Source organism: Antrostomus carolinensis, unplaced genomic scaffold (assembly GCF_000700745.2).
Source record: "Antrostomus carolinensis isolate BGI_N321 unplaced genomic scaffold, ASM70074v2 scaffold1204, whole genome shotgun sequence".
NCBI lineage: Eukaryota > Metazoa > Chordata > Aves > Caprimulgiformes > Caprimulgidae > Antrostomus > Antrostomus carolinensis.
The window spans coordinates 1-22,396 of record NW_010311176.1 but is presented as its reverse complement, the minus strand read 5'-3'; the positions used below and the strand labels follow the sequence as shown (position 1 = coordinate 22,396).

The following is a 22,396-nucleotide window of genomic DNA, read 5'->3' as shown; positions in this document are numbered from 1 at the left end:
TACTGCTGCTGAATACTGTTATATATATATATATATATATATGTTATACATCTATAGTTTATCTATATAGAGAGAATTTATATATGAGTTGATATGTAAGTTTTCTGTCATGCCCATGACTGGGTTCAAGCAATCTCATATGAACTGCTACCAAAAAACTCTCGTGACTATTTTGTGAAGGCCAAAGTCTCTCTAGCCAAAGGAGCTCTAGGGCACAATTTGGAGCATCCAGATGAAGCGAAGAAAGCAAAGCTGGGGAGGATTACACTAGATTTTGCTTCCCTGAATACCCTAGTTGTGATCTGAGTTTACATGGAGCCAAGCACAGATGTACAACCAATTTTGCTGTTCCTTCAAAAAGGAAAAGCATCCACAGATGGTACTTCCAAGGCTACTTGAAGGACAGAGGGAACAAGAAACCGAGTCCCTTAGTTTCTGAGAGGACAGTGTTGGTTCCTTCTAGCAGAGCCCAGCAGTTGTGCTCCACGTACAAATACATGCTGCATTTTCACAAATGTTTTTAAATTGCTTAGATAATTGGGTGAAATGTGTTTGCTTGACCTGCTCATCACTTTATTCTTATCTGGCCATGGAGTCTCTGCTTTCTTTATACTTAAATGCAGGTCACTGCATCTCCTCTGCTCACAGATCACAGGAAAAGAAAAAATGTATTTTGTAGGGCATGTTACTCCCATCTGATTTGTTACAGCTTCAGTTTTATTCCCCAGCCTTAATCTTTTGTTTCACTGTTCTGTTCTGCTTGCTGTGTTTGCATTCAACAGGACTAGTAAAACCGTGGCAGCTTTAGTCAGTATATGAAGCAAGCTTGCTGAAGCCACTATGAAATGGAAGAAAGAAAATCAAGTTAGTGGTTGAATATTTACCTTGCATCCTTTAAAATGCCATTGATCTGGGGGTTCTCTTTTTTCTCCTGGGAGAGTTAGGCAGCAAGAGAACAATGAAAATGCCAGAAGGAAGTTACCTAAAGTTAAACAGTTGAGTGCATAAGTTTCTCAAATAAAAGTGATTATCTCATATTCAGACTGGAAAGTTATCTGCATCTGATTCAGAGAATATATTAACTTCCATAAATTATAGATATATTAAAGAATTTTCACTTTTTTTTTTAATTTATTTTTTTCTCCAGACTGTGGAGCCCTAAGTTTCCCCAGCTCATAGGAAGCACAAGCCTGACCCCGGTGTGGTCAAAGGCAACTCCCCTACACCCTGAATTGAGCCAGCCCAGGCTTGCAGCCCTGGTGCCGAATGCTCCATGGGGCTCGCTGCGGTGGCTTTGCGCCTCTTCTTTCTCTCATTTGGAGTTGTATCCTTCCTCTCATGGTTCAACATGGAAGGAAGGTTGTCAGTTCTGACAGAATCACATACAAAAAAGTATGTGAAACATTTTCATTTCCATTTGGAATCCTATTTCAGATGTAAATGGCCACATAATATTGTGAAAAGCAGTTTTCTATCTATCCACTTAATACATTTCCATTGAATCAAACCTTAAATGTTGAAACCAAATAATGCAGGAAAGAAGCAACCAGTCAATATGTACTACAATTCATTCAGTGACAGCTGCATATCATTCAGAAATGAAAGAAAATAATAAAAGAAGGTATGACATTGATAATCCTTCAAATACATTGCCTGGAGACCGAATAAATTTACATTGAAACTTCAGTAAATAATTAAATGCATTCCTGTTTGTAGAACAGCAGACTCAGAGATAAAACTCCTAAAAGACATGTAGATTACATTCTTTTTAGCTACAAACTTATTTTGGTCTAGAACCTGTAACATTTGTTAGCAATTAATATTTGAAAACCACATTTCCTTAAGGTATCATGAAGCTTGAGTTTTCCACTTAAACACCAACCAAGGCAAGATCTCAGTTAAACTTGTTCTCCATGGCCTACACCCAGCTACATATATGCAGGTGGATGCAAACATCCATCCTGTAAAATCTAGTGGTAACAGACATAACAGATTTCAAGGAAAATGTATATGACTCAGTAAATCCAGAATCTAACAAAAACACGATTAACCCCCCGCCCCCGAACTGACGTTGTTCTGATTCCTGAGATACTTCTCACGTTCTAATGTTCATGTTAGAGCAGCAGTTCTACTGCATTGGTAAAATGCAAGGTTAGGGGGTGGCCTTACACAGTATATTTGGAGAAACAAGTTTATAAAATGCTAGTTCAGCCTGTGGGGTTTTTATAAGACTTTTATGTAAACATTACAGAAAAAGAAGAAAAAAGTTGAGTGTATGCTGACACGAAAAAAAGTATTTCACACCTGTGAAAAAGAAGTGCCAAAATATTTTGTGTGATTATCCATTAATTTAAAAAATATGCGTATTTAACAAAGCTGTGCATATCTAACACCTGTCATAATCCACAATCAGAAAACATAAAGGGAGGATGGATGATACAATCAATCCTGTTTCTGTATCACAGTGCTCTTTTAGCATTGAAACCAAATCCAGTTTAAGACAAAAATATTGGTTCCTAAAACGCTACTAAGTAGGCTGCACTGTCATGCGATCGTACAAAGTGTGCTGTAATTTTTATTAACCTTAGCAGACTCCCTGCTCTCCTAGAGACAAACATCATTACAGCGGACAGAAATTACGCCTGAAAGCGGGATGTCCTGCTACTGCATGTTCTTCTATAACGTGCATATATATATACAAAACAAAAAGAAAATCTAAGAACACTACCTGAAAATAATTCTCCAAGAAAGGCAGTATTTCTGCAAACACTACCATGCAAAGCTAAATGGAGTTTAGGGGGGGGTGAAAAAAAACCAAGCAGTCTCTAGAACAAAATCAGAAACACTGACTCGTGCTGTGAGTCCCTGCAGCGCTGGGTCATTTCTTGTGCTGCAGAGCAAGCTCAGCCTGGGCTTTATCTTTTGTCCTGAAAAGATGTTTTGAACTCCACCGTGTGGACAAAAGGAGGGATGATGCAGCCTCAGAAAAGTTTATTACTTTCTTTAGGCAAACTGAGTAGTTCTATACATAACTATTTGAGGAAAATCCTAACACGTTCTTAGTAGGTGATAAAGCAACTTGCCATAAAATATAATCGTCTGACCCTGAACTAGAACAAAGCTTAGAGAGCCTTTAAGAAAGGTTTAAAACATTTTGTCAAAGATATTTCAGTTCAAAGTCCTATTGTATGTAAACATTCCCAAATCAGAAAAAGATCTTATGCTACTGGAAAAAAAAAAATTCTCCATGTTTAGTTCCTTGCAATTCTTACTGCAGCACAGACTGCTCAAAACAGATAGGAAATTGACAAAGTGAACTGCAAAATAGATGAGTACCCCTTTGCCCTCCCCGGCCCCCTTCCCAAAAACTAAGACCACATCAGTCTGAAACTGCAAAGAAATTTCAGGGGCCAAACCTGAAAACTGTGCAGAAGCACATTTCCAGCTACATTCTGCTTTCAATTCTGAAAATATGGAGTAGGAGCAAGGCAGTGTGAAGTAAAGTTAAGCTGAGATTAACTCTGTTCTACCCCAGTGAAGAACACGGCATTTTTAAAAAGGTATCAAGACAGCCCGTATAAAAAAATACCTGTTTTCTCATAAGAGAAAATTAAAGTGGGCTTTTAGCAAAATAAAAAGTAATGCAACGAGATAATTATCAAAGTTACCTGCAAATCAACTGAAAGTGTTCAAACACTTTTTAAAAAGACCTTTAGATTTGAGTCTATAAAAAGAAAAAGGCATCCGTAGGAAACATAGATGAAAAAATAAAACTTCTTCAAATATAAAAAGTGTTCTGCTATCCGCTAAGTTCAAGTAAATAAACATACAGCAATTGCATCCAGCAAATAACAGATGCTCACTTTCAGTCGGCTAAAAGCCCCAAAATATACACATACCACTAAGGCGGCGCAATGGTCTATGTACAGCCTTCCAGGAGGGGGCTGCTTGCAAACCTCTCGGTCAGCGGATACTCTTTACAAGACAGCACCCTTATCGATATTATCACAGAAAACAAAGTTTAAAATTAACTTACAAAGTAAAAAAATATTTAGATTTTTTACATATATTGGAATTACTAGAGAAGTAAAAAGAAATCAATGAAAAAAATGTCCATGCAAGATACCTGACCAGCAGTTCATTTGACTGAATGGAAAACAGTAGGTGGGCCCGTTCCTCCGCTGGCGCGCGCGCCCGCAGACACGCTGGCATAAGGCCCTGGCTCTCCCTGTGGGGCTGGCAGACCTGTGGCCGGAGGGCGGCAGGCGCCTCAGAAGGAACAAGCGCTTGGTTTCCAGCTGCCTCGCCAGTTCCCTGCGTACACACAGCTACGGCGCTGTGAGGACCGGATCTGGAAAGGCGGCCAACACCGCAGAGCAAGCCAAGATGTGTTCCAGTTCCACAGGCGCGCGAGGGCTGGGACGGGAGCAGCGTGCTTTGAGCTAAGCACAGGCAGGACCACTTGTTCCAAATGCACCTTCCCCCCAGCGGGATGGGCGCCCACCGCCCGCAGAGCAAGGAACGTGTGGGCCTAGAGAAAGGGCAGTTATTGCCTCCCAAGGGACAGTGAGGGATGAGCAGGAAAGGAGGTGGAAGGACTGTGCCTTTGCCCTGCCTATCCCCATCCTCAGGATGGCCAGACAAAGCACCCTGACCCCCACTGAGGGGTCCCCAGCTGCAGGCATATTACAGCAGATCCCCTGAAGGGGATGGTTTCATGGTACACCACAGGTTTCTGCCATCCTCCTGCCTGCTGCCCTCTCCTGTCCCAGGTGTTTACTCTCAGCCTTCGATCTCTGCGCTTACTTCAACATGGCTCTTCGGGTGTGCTTTCTCTCTCAGAAAGCGTGCCTAAGGCTGCCTCTGCTCCCCAGCTACCCGGGGTCACTCTGTTACCTCTTGCTCCGGTGCGGGTGCAAGTGCTAGGAACTCTATTCAGAACAAACTCCAACGTGTTTTGTTTTTTTCAAAAGACCCCCACCATTCAATCCTTACTTTTTAAAAGGAAAACCCATACGTCTGCTAGATTCATGTCTCACAACAGCTTCTCTGGAACCCAGCACTTCCAATTTGGGAACGCTTCCCTGGCAGCTCAGTGCTGCTCAAACACAAAGTCACCAAAACCATTTTCCTGCCTGACATGGGAGAGAACAACTGACTTCCTAACAGCAGGGCAGGAGCCCTCAGTACAGCTTTTGTACTACAGATTTATTTTGAGGTTGTGGTTTATAGCTGTCCATGTTCTCTCAATAGCACCTTCACTTTCTATTGCACTGTAGCAAACTCCGTAGGACTAATCTAGGATCAACTGTTTCCTAATAACCAAGAGTGAAAATTCAGCTAACCCTCCTCCCTCCTTTTAAGAATCTGCCTCTGTACGATTTATTTTCTCCATCTTCTCTTTTGCTCAATCCTTTGAGCTCCACAGGATTTACACTTTGTTCTGTTTTGTTCTTTACTGACAATGTCTGGTCCTGTAGGATTTACTCAATGCCTGCAAGCTGCATGCAGTCACGCTCTCTGCAGTACACCTTTCCAAGGAGGGTTTTGTAACTTTGCCAAATTTATCTTGAGCTCAATTTTTTTTGCAACCAGTTATTAGGTCCTATGAGTTTTGCATTCTACTGTTTCCACCTTGTTCTCAAGTTTATTTTGGCACACAATTATTGCAGGAGGAAGAAGAAAAACTCTGCCATTTGTAAGATTAGAGGCTTGCAAAGTTCCTTCTTTGACTGTCTGACTGTGTACCCATCACCCCCTGCTCTAAAGCAAGGGGTTGTCTTTGCTGTAAGTAGACATAACGGCAAAGTAGCTTGATTACAGGCAATGATACTACAGTTGCTAAGTTGATGTAATGGTTAGAAGACATGCCAGCTCTCAGTTGGGAACATCCAATACCAGCCCCTAGCAGTTTAGTATCTGGAGTACAGGTAATCATGACTATACAAACGTACAAGCCCTCAGCTGGGACAACATCCAGTCAGGAGAGACACTTCTCAGGGCTACACCCGGCAAATTTCCAGTCAGTCTGAAGTGAAACGTTGGATGGGACCAGAGATCAGAAACACATCTTCGTTTCCTTCTTTGACATCTAGGAAGTGACTGAAATGGTGGGTAGCGTTCGTGGTGCCTGATGCAGACCCGACTCAGATGGTGTGCCGGAGCCTTCTCGAGGGACACAAACATTTAGTCTAAACAGAATTCCCAGTGCTCCAGCTCAGCTCTTGCATTTGCCGTGAACAGGCACACTTTAAAACTTCAGAAATGCTTTTTCTCCATTTAAACTTCATCACCAGCAAGAAAAATAAAGCCAGCTTACATACTGTCTTAAGTTATGATAAAATATTTTTTGTTTGAAGGAAGCTTATGAAAACTATTTGGGTCTATTTTCTCCTCTAAGCAAAATAAATATGAGAAACATAACACATGGAATGCACTCTGGAAAATATATGTCATTTCATAATTATGACACTGCAAATAACATACAGAAAGGCTCAATCCTGTGCCTTATAAATTGTCTATACGCCATGCAGTGTCGAGGGAAAAAAAATGCACCAAATATTTCAAAGGTTAAATTAACTCACTGAGAGGAGTGACAAGTGACTGTGAACCCAAGTGTCTAGGGGAGAGGGTTTTTATTTCCCACTGGTGCGTGACCGAGTCTGTGATATGTGGTAATAGCAATCTGCAGGGTTGCATCTCCCGTTGGGTCCAGGTGGCCCCTGCGGTCCAGGTGAGCCTGGTGCTCCCGGCGGGCCAGGCAGGCCAGTAGCTGGTAAAACAAAGTCAGAATTAGCAGAGTCCTCGCCAGAGCAGGTGCAGTGCCCGTGTTTCATCACTGACAGTCAGCTGCACGCCAGCTCATCGTGAGGAGGCACAGGGGGGGGTCTGACCTCACGCTATGACCAACCGTGGGAGGAAAGGGACTGGCGTAAAACTGGCATGTGAACCAGGAGAAAGGCCTGTTCGTTCATAAATAACAACAGCAGAAATAAATCTGGAGACTTGTACCTGAAAGGCCGGGTGGTCCAGGGTCACCAGGCAGTCCAATCCCAGGCTCGCCTCTTTCCCCTTTCTGTCCTCTATAACCTACACAGAATAAAGACATGAAAATAAGAGTGTCCTCTTATTATAAACAGTGATCTTCCATGTATCTTGTTGACAGGAAATTATCAAGACAAATGTAATTGTGAAAACACATGCTCATTTCTTTTTCTGAGACCACTCTTTTTTTCTGAGACTGCTCTTATGTTTATATGTTCCTTCTGGAAAATATGAGGACTTCTAGCAGTAACCATTGCATCCTCTCCCAGAGGACTCTTGCTGTGTTCACCAGCCAGACCTTTCCCTGAGATTTTAAGTTATCTTCCTGATGTTCCTCTAATAAAGAACCAAATGCATATTCTGCTCTAGTGTTACCTGTTCAATGAGGCGATGTAAAGCACCAACCCAAAGGCCATCTGGAGTCTTACCAGCCCTTCTCTAATAGCCCCCAAACTGAGCGAGACTTTGCCCTCTCCACTCTGCACAAATCTTTATGTCTGCCCTTTTTTAAACTGTAGCCTGGAAATTGCATGCTCAGGTACTCCCCCATATGTGAGGGAAGACCCACATCCCCTCCAGTGCTACACAGCTGCCCTCATGTGGAACGAGGCGTCTTTAGAGCTTGTACAGATTCTGGGTTCTAGCATGCAAAGCCTGCTTTTGAGCCAGGTGCATGTATATCATTAACAAGGTGTGATGACTAATTATACTTTGAATATTTGTGTCTGTTTTCTTCAAAAACCATAGCTTTGTATTTATCTAAATATCCTCCATCTTCTCAAACACTGCAACTCATGTCCAGCTCCTGTTCCTTTTTCCTTAAACTCTGGTTGCTTTAGAGTAGAGAACTTGTAGGTATCACTATAACATTTTGTTTCATATTTCAAGTTGAAAATCCATTTTAAAATGTAGCTTTTCTAGAGAATGTAATTTGGATGAAGGCATTTTTAAATGAAAAAATGTGACAACTGCCACAACCCCTTAATTTAAAAGGGATTTTAAGGAAACTGTTCCCTCTCCAGCTCCTCAGACATTGGCACGTAAGGTGACATATGCTGAGGATTAATTTGCCAATTTCTGGTCACACTTGGAATGAAATTTGTTCTGCTTCAGGGACCAGTACGCTTCCAGTGCAGCGTATGCTATACAATAAACTTCCTTTTGTGAAGAGCTGTAACTCAGTTTGAATTAAAGCGAAGAGTCATGGCTGACCAGTCAGCACAGTGGTAACCTGACATCTCATGAAGATTAACGGGCACTGGCAGATGGATGGCAAAGGTTGTCTTGTCAGTGTACTGCAGCCTATGGCAACACTGGTACTTCACAGGACAATCCAGAGGAAAACTATCGTAAGTGCTGTGGGTACCAGTTCAGGGTTGTTACAACAGGCACAATGCAGTAGGAATGGTACACAAAATATTGAAACTTGGTTAAACAGAAGCTCATCATACACTTCGGTAGAAAGTCTATTATCTGTTACTATCATTCTATGTTTCAAAACAGAGCCCCAATTATCTTACTCTTTTCTCTCAGCACCCTAACAAGGAAATTACAGTGAGGCAAAACCATTAGAAAAAGCATGCAGAGTGACGTGCATAACAGAACAAAAGGAAATTAACTGTTTAAAAGCTCACAGAGAAACAAACTTGATATTAATCATGCATTCTGGTCACTGAGTTGCGTTACGCAAAATTGTACAGGGCATATACACACACAAGCTATAAAGACTCAGAAAAGGGAAGATACAGGTGTTTATATACAATTATGAATCTTGATTTTGCTCTTTAATGACCATAGTAGTACTTATAACTACATCAAGCTGGTTGGCTCTGAAAATCTTGTGTCACGCATAGCAGTTGCTACTGTTTGAGAAGCTCAATCACACAACCACAGGACATTTACATTTCCTATTTATTATATGTATCTATGTTTCTTAATTTACAATAGATAGTTACAGTACATTTCTCACTACAAACCCAGTTCACTGTAATTTTACAAAGTAGTGCTGCCACTAATAATTTGTTTTGCATTTCTTTAGTTATGGGGAAAAGAGAGAAATCACATTAACGATGTATCACATTTACAAGCTCCATAATAAGTGTTACTGTAGGTATCTGAGATGTCATAGTTGAAAAGGGTCTGAGATAGACTGAAAGATTCTGTAAACATCACTGGAATTCAAGACAATAAGGAAAAAAAACCAAAACACAAAACCAACCCAACGAACCCACAATAGGACAAAGAGCAGCCTGCCAATGCAAAGATATGATCCAGGGCAGAGTAAACTGTTACTGGCTGTATCTGAATACACGTGCAAAGGTGTAGTTTGTACACAGTGGCAGGTAAGTTCTATGGACACTGAAGTTTAATACAAAAATTTCCAGGTATCTTTTCAACAAACAAGGCTTTATTTAACAGGGTGTAAGCATATTAGTAAACAGGCCTATACGTAAACAATCTGAACAATGTAATGTGTAATTCTGCCAGGAAAATACTTGAATTTAATGAGGTAAATTTTGCTCAGGAGCAGGGCCATGATTACACTTCTAGAGGATAATATCACCTTCTCTCTGAGCTTAAAGTGACAAAAGCATACACAGTCAAAAGAAAATATTACCATACATTTAAATCAGATTTTGATTTATTGTTTTTAATGTAAAGGCACATATAAGATGCTGTCTATTTTTACTGGTAGAATTACAATTCCAGTAAAAGGTACCTGCTTAACTTAAAAGGCGATTGCTTTTAGCAAAACCTTTCACTTGGGTTCCAGAAGTTTTGCTGTGATTTCTGTAACCCAAAAGTTGTGGTATGTAAACATGTACCCAACGTGGGTAGTATGGTAAACACTTGGTAGCTGTATGTAGCAAGTATGTGCTCAAATGGGTAAGTGTTCTCCTGCTCATAGATGAGTGGAGATCGCTAAAACACAGCTTTTGGTTTGGTGCTCTCCACAAACATCACAGTCAGAAACAATGTTACTGCAGCACCCTCCGCTCTACCTGGAAATGACACGAGTTCATGTCTATGAACTTGGAGGTAAAGAGTTCTCTCATTTAAACAGCTCCAAGAGGTATTCCACCTTTATCATGGAGACTCTTTTCCATCCGCATGGATAATAGAGCACCTGCAACTAACACATCAATATCTAGAGAAATCTGAGGTTCTTCAACACATATGTGAGGCAAACACATTCCCATGACAGGGGACCATGAGACTGAAGCATCCATTGTATTTTACTTTGCAAATACTCCGTGTTCTTAAAAACAAACAACTGCAAAGCAACAGGAAGCATGCTAAGACCAAGCTCTCTTATCCAGCCTACAGGGCACACTCTAAATACTCTCTCTGGGTTACAGCCCCCTCAGCTGAGAGGTAGTAACTGAGTTTCAAATCAAAGTAAAAGAGGTTCACTTCATCCTCCACAGCAAAGAACAGTTTACAGGAGGTAAGGCTTGAAACCGGTGCAGCTATTTCAGAAAAGTGACTTGCCTGGACAACATCCACTACAATGCGTTCCTGATGTTAGCCAAGGTTTCTACATGCTCCCACCATACAAATTAATAATTATAATAAGAGATACAAATTTTACAACAGAGATCAGCAATAAAGATAAGGAACTTTCACTATTCATCACATGGTATTTTTCTTTCCTGAGCTGTGATGTTTGATTCCTTGAGGCTACCATGAGTTACGAGGACCTATAAAAAGCCCTTGTTTCCTTAATTTTGTAGAAACAGTGAAGTTTAACTAAGATGAAATCTTCTTTTCTCTATTGAGAAAAAAAAATAGTCATATTAGCATAAAGGATTTCTGGATTGCAAAATTATCCTCAGGTGCATTTGGTCTAACGGACCAAAACTCACTATTGTAGTTTTAAAAATCCAGTTAAGTCGGTGGAGTTAGTTGATCTTGATTCTCTTAACACATGACAAGCTGACTGACTGTTTGCAAATGGATGACATTGCTATAGCTTGTCTATAAAGTCTTGAAATAAACTTCCTGTTTCTCTAGGAGACATGAGCATCCTTTAGGACGCATATGGAGTAAACAAGTTCCTCTGCTCCTCCATAAGTAGATGCTGTACATTTCACTGGTAACACTGCTTCACAGTATCAGCTTGTTGGTGCATATGCCATAGGTTGTTTTTTTTTAAATGAAGGAAAATATATATATAAATCTTCCAATCACTATTATATGAAGCCTGTTTAAATACTAATTGCATGTTTCATAATTTAAGTTGCAATTCTTTGTTGGTTTTTGTTTGCATGCTGTATTTTTGTTGAGATGGTCCTATAAAATCAAAATTATTTGCACCTGAACCACTGGGAAGTACCTGAGGTACGCTATGAACAACCTTGCTGAAGGCCAGCAGGTAACAATTCTGGACTTCATTAGAAATGAACCACTCTATGAGTCTAGCAATTCCTTAAATACATTTTTTGACGACCATGCCTACACTTCCAAAATTTAATATCTATGTTTTCTGCTTCTAACTCCTACCTATTGGTTTGCTGTGTAGAATGAGGCTCTGGTGGAATGTGGCCAGTTCCCTCGGGGACTGACACCCCACTCAAGGAATACAGAGGGGCCCCTGTGAAGCTGGAAGTTAAGTTAAGCAGCTCCTTGGACACACAGTGACACCTGCCCTTCCCGCTGGCTGGCTCGAGCAGGCTCTCTGCTCAGTCTTGCAGCATCACAAACAGGCTCTGGAGGTATTTGTAGAGGTCCTGGTTATTGTTCTCAAGAAGTATCTACTACTTTTCACTGGTTGTAGGGGACAAGTGATTGTTTCATTCTGCCAGCCCAGAAATGTATTACTGCACACAGCAAAACCCTGGGCTGGGCAATCTGGGCTACACCCAGAAATATTATAGGGAATATCTGTCAGTCAATATCGAATGCGTATTGTGACTTGGGCATATGGGTACACAGCATGCTACCTTGATGATCTCAGCCACACATGCATGTAACGTGCTTCTCCAAGAAGTCTTCTCTGCTATGCCTTTTATGGCTGAAAACAAACTGGAATATGTAAAGATACTTTTCAATCTGCTCAGAGACAGTAACACGCACAGGCACAACTGGGAAAGGCATGAAGGGTATTTGTAAGTGTGCTTCTCTCACAGGACTCTTACTCAGAGTTGAAAAGAAGGCAAGACAAATTTTTGGTTTTCTTTCATTGGAAGTATAATTTCATATATCTTTTGATGTATCAGAGAAGTAAATGCTTCTCACTTAGCTTACCTTTTACTAATCAATAACGAGTATTGAGCATATCAGTAAAATAAATGGAAATTCTGTGTACATGGGGCACTACTTTTACTTAAGCATAAGGCATGAAAAAGCAGCTTTATTTTTTTTTTCAAGCATAGCTATCATCTTTACTCTTGATGCTCGCTAGCTGGAAATGAAGCCTAGTACAACATTCCACTTCCCAGAAGCATCTGAGACTCTCCATCACATACATCATCATTGAACAATCTGGCACTGACATTGAAGTCAACTGTTTACAGTTATCTGAATATTTAGGTAATGATGAAGTCAGTGTTGTAAGATTCTAAGCCTTTTATTGTTTTCCTTGATCCTTTATTCTTGTTCTTCTCATTCTGAGCTCATCACATTTTTCAAGCTTCTGTCAGGAGTTTGCGCTTATCAATGTTAGTAAGTCTTTATTCTTCTGATAGCTTTAGGATCCACACATCTTCAGCTTTGCTCTCATGTTCTTCATTCCAGTCTGACTTGCTCTGACTCCAGAGCAGACCAAACTAACAAAAGATAATAAAGAACTACCTACAGATAAACTGCAAATTACATATTACCCACCCACAAAACACTATTAATCGATAAATTATTTTTTCCTTTTATTCTATTCTCCTCTTCCTTTTAATCTCCGAGAGGCTGACTCTACAGTAGGGCACAGTTACAATGAGCCTGGATCCCTTGAAGATAATTTTGCAGTGAAAGACAGTTCAGTGAAACAAGAGTCCTATACTGTCCAAATGCATTGCAGTGTACAAATTACTGTTTGGGGTATAGTGAAAAGCTGATTACTCTGAAACTGATTTGTGAAAATAGATTACTTCACTGTAAGAAGAATTAATGTGGTAATATTTCCGTTTTCACTGCTTCTTAAAGAATATTTGCCTTCAGTTTTTCCTCCTCTGTGTTGTCTCAGGATCAGAGCTGAGAGCACTCAGACTTGGAGATCAAATTTTGTTTCTTAAATAAAATGGTATCTCAATATGAAACAGGATCTAAATAGTTACATTAGAGTGCTTGCATAGTTTGTCTTCCTTGTTAAAGTCTTTTGGAGAAAAAAATAACTTCTACAGAAGTCTAGACACCTGTGAGCTTTATATATCTGTCAGTAATTAACCTTATCACTTATTAGAATAAAATGCACTCATTAGGAGTTTTTAATCAGTAAAATCCACACATTTACTATGGGTTAATATTTAGATCTAGTCTGGAAAAACATAAGTACAGTTTTAAAAGTTAATCATTAGGAAGCTAGATAGGTAATCCTGTCTTATTTAATAAGCATTAGCAAGTGTATAAAGATTTCAAGATACAATCCATGGAAACATTTTTTGGGATTCCTACCTTGAATTCCACGTTCTCCTGGTGGCCCTGGCAAACCGTCCTTTCCTGGTGGCCCTGGTAACCCATCTTTTCCTGGGGGCCCTGGTTTTCCATGAGCTTGGGAAGCAAGCATTGCAGCAGGCAGCTTCAGCTGGGATACAAACTGAGCCATCCTTTCTTCATTAACGAAGGACATAAGAAAAAGCAGGTAAGAAATCTGCTAGCAAAATATGGGAAAATAAATAAATCCCAAAGCCTAAGCTAAAGTAAGGTTCTGAAAGTAAAGTGTTTAATCCTTCTAAATGACAAGGTATTAAATGCTCCTGTAAGTACCGAGGCCTTTAGTTCCAACTCAGTCTCATGTTTGAGTTCTTACCCTTTCAAATAATCTGAACGAGTTTGTACTAAAGATTCTATTGCTACTTTCTTTTACTAATGTCCTACAATATTTTAAATGACTTCTGACTCCTGTTCATGGAAGTATTTAAAATACATGAACACAGAACAATTAGTACTTAACACTCCTATGAAAGACTACCTTATATGTTTGTAACTCATAAGTTGCAAAGTAGAGCTTAAATCCTGTGAACAGTTCTTGGAACGTGCTGAAATCCTGCAAACAGTTGTGAAAAAACCTGTAAGTACTCAGTAAACATTATTAATTGCAGAGATTTCAGCATGAACTGCTCATGCTGGTGGAATAAAGTCCACTTGGTAACATTTCAGTGTTCCTTAGAGAGGTAGACAAAATAGGTACTAACCTTGAATCAGTCTCATTTATATTGGATTAAAAAACATAACTAAGGATTTCACAATTTAGCAGGTTTTTACTGCGGTGGAGTTTTGAGATTTAAGCAAAAAAATCAAACAAAAAATAAGCAAGGTGATAGAAAATAGGCAAAGTGAAACAAAGCCAAAAATAGAACATCCACGGGAACACCGGTGAGGTGTAGAAAATGCAATAGCTATAAAGACAAAAACCAATATCCCCTGTAGGGAGGACACCTCTTAATACTTTCTTTTTATGAACAGACTAAATACTTGTTACCATTCCATTTGAATGGGAAAAGGAGGTAACTTCAGCCAACAAATTGCTCTTGAAATACATAGCAAGTTGAACTCCTAATGGGTAGCAGTCTGGAGAGGGGTGAAAATACACAAAATGATAGCCTTGTTATGAAGTGAAAAACTGCCTCAAGCTTTATATGATTTCTTTCATCCCTAAAGGATAAAGGTTTTGTATCCACAAATATTAATGACAAAACGGCTAAGCATACTGCAGACACAAGAAATGCATTCTGCAATGGAAGAGAAGCTACTGTTAATAGGTGTTCGAGCAGAAGCTTGTTTCAGACACCTACCTGAGTCACAGCTTTTCAACCCTGACTAAGAAAACACTGGGGAAGAAAAAGATTTTCTTCTCAGAGTAAGGACACACCTAAGAAAGCTTCCATAGTACAAAGGCCTTGGCTGAATTGGTACTTGCTTAAAACCATGCCAGAAGATGGTGGTTTGCAAGGGAGCTGTCAATCTCAGCAGGGATGTTTGCTGAAAATGCACAGCAGTTTGGACCTGCGTGACTGAAAGCTGTCAAGCCTTACTCTCACTCAGTCATCCAACAAGTGTCCAAAATATTTCTATTGTCCCCTCTTTAATGAATCTTCAATGACATAATGATACGTTGTAGATACATATGTATCTGCAATAATATATGATACATGTATGTGTACATACATATGTATGTGTCTATAATGATATATATGTATGTTTGCTATTATGTTGTGGAGCAAATCCCCTTTTAATGCTAATCTTTTACATAAGAAAATACTCTGGTTAACAGATAATATAATTTATAATTGTTTGAACATAATTATATTTAGTCAACTTAAACAAGAGTTAAACATAGCAGCTGCCTTCATACTGTAGCTAAGTACAATATAAGTCAGATGACAAGTAAAGAAATGTATATAAAGGCTGTAGGGATGCAAAACATTTAGAGCAGAACTTAAGATATATGCTTAGTTACATAACATCTCATTTTCTTACCTTCAAAAACCTTAAGAACCTCTTGTTTGATATATATTTTTATTTCTTCAAGTGCAACTGTATCAGCCTGGTGAAAAAAAAGGTGATATGTATCAGAAGAAACATACAGAGGGCACTTTGTGATGCCACAAAAAAAAAGCGCTAAAATTAGCATTAAAAATGTAAAGATGTAAAGATTTCACCAAAACTTAAATATTTCAATATATTCGTGTTATTTACTTAACTGCAAAGGCCACGTTATTGTAAATACATCATAGTACTATAAAGACCACTAATACCATGAAGTGGAAGAGGCACTCCCAACTGTCAACATGACCAGCATGTTATGTGTATGCAAATTAATTTGCATAAGACAGTAAGGACACTGTTATGCTTTACTTGCCTTCTGCATAGCATTTGCCAACTTCTAGCCCCCTCTAGGGACAAACTGCACAGCTGGCTAATTAAAACTGCATCACAGGACCAATAACTTCACTGGAAAAGGTTTTTAGAGCTTTCTCCTATCTGACTGAGGGTAAAAAGAACCCATAACATGGATATGTGCCTGTGTGCACACAGAGACAAACCAAGATATCTACAGCTGACAGGCAACATTTCATTGTCCTTTTAAATGCTGATTTCTCTTATATTGAGAATCATTTTTGCCCACCTCCTTTTCTTTTTCAGTTGCAAAGACTTACACTTTAGCTCTTAAGATTATGAAAACCTTGAAAACTAACAGTATTGAGTAGCCATATTGATTTGTCAGGAGCTAAAGAAATAAATGATTAAAGTTTATCCATAGCACATATTTAAAAAAAAAAAACCCCAAACCCCTGGTTGATCACTTGGGTATATTCTTTCCAGCTCTTAACTGAACATTGAAATTATCTCAGAGATATCTTAGTTTTTCTGATACTGTAGTATTGCTTGGTTGAATTTCCACTGCTCAGCACGTTACCTTCACGCTGTCTGAATTCACAAGCAACCAAGGAAAACCTGTACTTACTTACCGGAAACCCTGGGGGTCCTGGTGCACCTGGGGGACCTTGATGACCTGGTGATCCTGGGTAGCCTCTGTCTCCTGGTGGCCCAATAGGACCTACATCCCCCTTTTCTCCTGATGGGCCAGGTTTCCCCCGTTCACCTTGTGGACCTTTGTCCCCTGGAATACCCTGATCTCCCTGGGTAAAACAAAAGCAGAAAGAAAACCATTGCACACACTGGAACAAACTAGGAAAAGTCACCCAAGAATGCTAAAGAGAAAATTCTTCCCTGTTCAGAAACAGATTTTATCAGTCATGCAGGGAAGCTGATTTTACAGGTTAATCCTTATCTCTGAAAACACAGCAAGTAATGTTTTGTTTTCTCACACTTTAAATGTTGAAGTCAATGACAAAAAAATAGCTTGACTCTGTAACCCACTGTTCAAGGACAGAACTTGGGTGCAGAAAGTTTATAGCCCTTATACAAGGATTCGGAAATGTCAAATATGGCATAGGTAGAATTTAGGTGCTCAAATTCCCAAAGGTACAAGGCATCAGGCTTTTTCATGTAACTTTTCCTAGAAGCCTAATATTTTATTTCTGCATGTACACAAAATTTCTGTCAGTCAAAGAAACAACAAATACACAAATCCATTTATAATGAGTGAATTCCTTGCAAACAAAATAAGTCATTGTTCTGGCCAGCAACAGCTTCCATTGTGGCTGAGATAGCATTTACATTATTTTTATTTGTGAGGAATGAAATCTTTTTGAGTGACTTAATATATTAGCTATTAGTACAGCAGTGGAGCAGAGTGCTGCAAGTCACACGTTCAGATCATTAATGAACAGCTGGCAGTTCTTAAGGGTCACTGACTGCCCTTGCTGCATCACTTAAGCTGATGTTAGGCTCCACCAGGCAAAGAGCACCAAGAATTGACTACATAATTACTAGATAAATCCAGAATCTACATTTATGAAGGGTGAATGAATGGAATTAATTGCATTCTTAATCTACAGCAAGTGCTGGTAAACTGTATTCAGATCTGAAATCATTGACTGATAAACCGATAGAAGTGTAGTTATATTCTTGAGTCACAGTTACATGACATGTAAAGATTTAAAAAGAAAGCAAGGTAAGGATGCAACTAGGAGGTTGTACATTTTTTCACCTACCTGTCCTCCAATCTGTATGATTCCCACTGAGTTAGAGTTAATTACTGACTATAACTAAGCTTCACTCTACAAAGACCACTGTGACTTGTAAGGTTTCATTGAATTAGCTGACACCATAAATGCATTTCCAATTGGAGTCTGAAGGGTACTATACTTACAAGAAACCTTCAATAAAAATGTATTTATTGCATAAATATATACATATATAATTTCTCAGGTTTATAACCCTACAGGGTAGGCATGGATAGCTATTTGACTAGAAATAAACAAAAATGCAGGTTTTTATAAGACTATAGTGCTCTGGCACTAAGTGAAGCTAATCCTGGAACTGCTTTTCTTCTGAACAATTCCCATTTTACAGACTGCCAACATGTACGAGGCAGATCAAATACTCCAGTCACTTGTCAAACAAGCTTTTTTAAACTGACTCCAGTGTTTTCCTTGTGTTTGGAAGAAGCTCCTTGTAAAAAATCATAAAAATAGGTTGTATCTTCCTTCAGATTCCTCTTTAAACTCTCCTTCACTATGAATTGTACAAAAACCAGAGCAGGACATTTATGTTTCACAGTCTCCACCTACTGTGTTGATTTATTCGGTCCTTTCTAGTGTTCTCCTATCTCTTGCATTTAATCTTGTATTAAATTACTACAGAAGGAGCAATTGTTTTGCCTGGGTTTCTACATGCTCTAGTCCACCAGGCTCCCAGTCTGTGATCAAGGTATGTGAATAATAGCAATAAATGAGCCAGCCACCAGGACTTTAATCTGTTGTTGAAATGACTAGAAAGGCATATTTCTGATTGGTATAAATCACATGTTTTCAACTGGTTTGTCACTCAGTTTATAACGTAGTAACAGTAGTGTTTACTCACTCAAAGGATTATAAGATTATTTCAGCCCAGGTAACCTCTTCCTTCTTAAAATGGATTCTACAAGGATATACTTATATTAGACATAAAAACCTCAGGAGTTTTGTTCTGCCCTTCCAATTTTGATGTTTCTCTTTTGTATAACTGCAACAGCTGGTCTCAAACTGAAGGAGTACGCTGTACAGAAGTAATAATAACAGCTGCAAGAAAAACTTGACTTTGTGTTATTTTCTGTAATCAGGGCAAGCTCTCTCATAGAAACAGGCCTGTAATACCAGGTCCAGAGGGAAACAAAAACCCCACCAAAATAACAAAAAACTCTGCTCCAGCTCCTCTACTCATCTCTTATCCGAGATGCAGACTTCTGCTGTGTATCTCATAGTTATTTCTGAGGCAGATCTCCCCTTGTTATCAACAAACCTTTTATTTTCCTGCAGAATTGTAAGGAACAACTGACAGTTTTCTGAAAACTGTGTTCAGATACTGCAATGGGCGTATTTATAACTTTCCTGTTTTAAGAGGTTGCGAGAGGTTTTGATTTTCACTTGAGACAAAAATACTTCTGGAAATGGATTTATTTTTTAGCATGTATCTATATATTTCTTATATATATATATATATATACACACACACACATATATATATATATTTAACTCTGTACAAAGAAAGCTAGGTTGTGATATGTTTGCCAGCAATCCCAGAAGTGAGAGCAGACTCAGGCATCTGTGACCTCTCTGAGAGCAAGCCTATATCCATATTTACATCTATAGCTACATGGACATGTGTGTATGTATGTACTTTGTAACTGATGAGACTGGAAGCAATGCACCCTCTTCTCCTACCCTGAAGCTTCCCAAGTTTCACTCTGAGGAAACAAGCCAAGACTGTGTATCTGTCTCTCACAGAATTTTTCAACATCCTCCTCCCTGTCAGTATGTTTCAAGCTCGTGCACTTACAGGTCCAGTCTCCTCCTCTGGTTGTATGTGTACAGTACTATTTGCAGGGCATTCAGATAGGTTGACACCGAGAAGGTCAAGGCTGAGTGGTGTAATGCTCAAGTAGGTGGTACACTAAGAAGGTTCCTACATTTTATTTGTGTCCTTAAAGGCAGAAACAGAACATTGTAAACTTATTTTTAGTAAGGGACAATTATCGTAATAATGGTTAAAACCTTGTATCTCCTCAGTGTCATAAAGCAGCATTTCCTTTTCCAGATTACATAGAGAGGTGTTTTCCTGATTCATCAAATAAATATGGTATCAACTGGATTAGGTCACCAGGGCTTTAGCAATGCTCTAGCAGGAGCAGAGTATGCGCTAGGATTTTCTTTCTCTAGCAAAATAAAGATAATCTCTCATCTCCTATAATGATTCCTGTCCATCATGATCTTGCTACCATGAACAGAACTAATGTCTAAACATTGTGGGAAGCAGTAAGGTACTGCACTGGCATTCCTCCCGCCTAAGTGTAACAAGCTTGTTTTATATAAAACATGATTTGTGTTTGTGACATACACAGATCACAGGGATGATGATGGGACAAGATTTATAGCTCTTGCAAAGTCTGACAGTATCAAAACAGGATTAGCTACCTTCTATTTTTCAATATGTTGATCAATTTACACTGTCCATGCCAGCTGTGTTAGAAAGTCTATAAAAGTATTTCTTCTCTAAACACACAAGCCAACTCAATTCTAATTCCTTAAAGTGGCGTCTAGGACTAAACCTCTTAGTTGTCTAAGAGACTGCCTGATGTTCATAAAGAATTAATTTCTGGGTTTGGCCTGTAAAATATGGGCTGATGAGGTGCTTAGATGCTCAGTAAAAAGGAAAAACAGTTATTAAAGCAAGGGACTTACACGTTCTCCTTTCGGTCCTCTGTCTCCTGGTCTCCCCACAGCACCCTGAGAAATTGTTTTTGAAAAAAGATAAATGTATAACTTAAAGGCTTCATTATATATTCATCTGTTAGTAGAACTGAAAACAACTGCCTAAGATTAACAGCTATGGTATCTGTGAATAATAAAATAGACTAGTATGTAAAAGCATGTTTTCCTACCGGAGGACCTGGCAATCCATCTTTTCCATTGATTCCCTATTAAAAAAAGAAAGCACAACAATTTTTTAATAGATATGCTTATGCATATGCATTTTAAAAATATAAAGGGTAAAGCTCAATGTTTAGTGCTGGTGTCAGTACCTATTCTGAAGCTGCAGAGGCAGCAGTTTGTGTGGCTACAATACAGAAATACTCACAAATAGTCTTGAGCTGTGAAATAATAGAGCTCAGGGAGATACTGAACTGCAAGCACATTAAATCTGAGCTGAGAGCAGAGCAAAAAAAAATATCTTTGGCATCAAGATGTGCATTAACTCTAGTGAGCACACAACTTTAAATGACAAGTTATACAGAAATTCTGCGAATGTGGAATATGGACCTGTGCATGCACTTTTCCAGTCCTAGCTGGCGATTGGAAAAGTGATTATACAACCACAGAGGAGACTTATCTTATTTTAGATATTAGCCCGGTTGCCCTATTACCCTTCTGTATTTGCAGGAAAAATGCTCTGGCAGGGTTTAACTTACTAGGATATACATGGATCTGTACACGCAGCAAACTCACTGCTATTTCACTGAGTGAGAAAGAATGCCTTGCATGAGCAAAGATGTCAGGAATATTTCCTTCCCTCTCATACTGCAAAGTGGAGTTTTGCACAGATTGGGCACCTTGGACCTGTTTGCTGCTGAAGTTACAGAAATAGTCTTTTCCTTCAAGACAGAAGCGTGACATGGAGACATGCTGGCAAAGTGAAACGGTCTGCTTCCCATGTTTGTCCCCAAAAACATCAGGCTTTCAGGGAGGTAAAGAGTTCTGCGCTGTCCTAACTGAACCAATTCTAGAATATAAACTAGGTGGTTTTAAATCAGCTCAGACAGTGCTGACTACACTGCTGTCACAGTTTTATTAAATAAAGAGGTCAGATTAGACATATCCTAAGTGCTTCAGCTGCAGTGTCGCATCATCTGTATACAGAAGAGTTCAGAGTTATGAAGCACACGCTTCTCTATCTAAACTGAAACCGAATGTATTTTGTCACTCCGTCCTTTATAGACTAGGTTGAGTGTCTGGGTTAATATTCTCCTTCTGAAAAAATATGAGAGAATCCTTTATGTCAGCAGGATCCAAAGGACCCTCATAAAACCTTTAAAGGCAACATCTCAGTACCATTAACTATTAACACATCGCAATACCAGGAATTCTTGACTGAATGGTTAATATTGAGCACTGTAGCTCTAAGAGTTCTTCATATGTTACTTAGCTTAACACAAAGCAGGATGTAATCTCATTTCTTTTGTAACTTTGGATAAACTACGACACATCCTTTTGCAATGAACATAAATATTCAGTATAAAATTGCTTACTGGTTTTCCTTGTGGCCCTTCTGGGCCAGGGAAGCCTATATCTCCTATAGGTCCTCTTTCACCCTAAAGAAAAAGAAAATACACATACAAATCTGCATGTAAAATCTTGTATTCAATGTTTGAAATATCTGTGTATTAACATAAAAGTCCAGAACTCAAACTGGTACTTACAGGTTCCCCTGGCATCCCTGGGGACCCAGGAGATCCTGGCTTTCCCTGCAAAAAGAGAACATTACAAATTCAAATTACTAGGAAGCAATAATAGAATCATAGAATCATAGAATAGAT

At 39.2% G+C, this 22,396-nt stretch overlaps 1 protein-coding gene across 1 annotated transcript; it reads right to left on the bottom strand.

The window, feature by feature from the left end:
• Window positions 1-6,259: 6,259 nt before the first annotated feature.
• LOC104523901 (collagen alpha-1(XIX) chain-like) lies at window positions 6,260-22,324 on the bottom strand (the record flags this gene model as incomplete). Its single annotated transcript, XM_029084660.1, has 8 exons — window positions 6,260-6,772; window positions 7,012-7,089; window positions 13,651-13,806; window positions 15,676-15,742; window positions 16,668-16,838; window positions 20,744-20,779; window positions 22,109-22,171; window positions 22,280-22,324. Coding segments are annotated over 8 exons (753 nt in total), but the record flags the coding sequence as incomplete, so codon positions are not given.
• Between the last annotated feature and the right edge of the window lie 72 nt (window positions 22,325-22,396).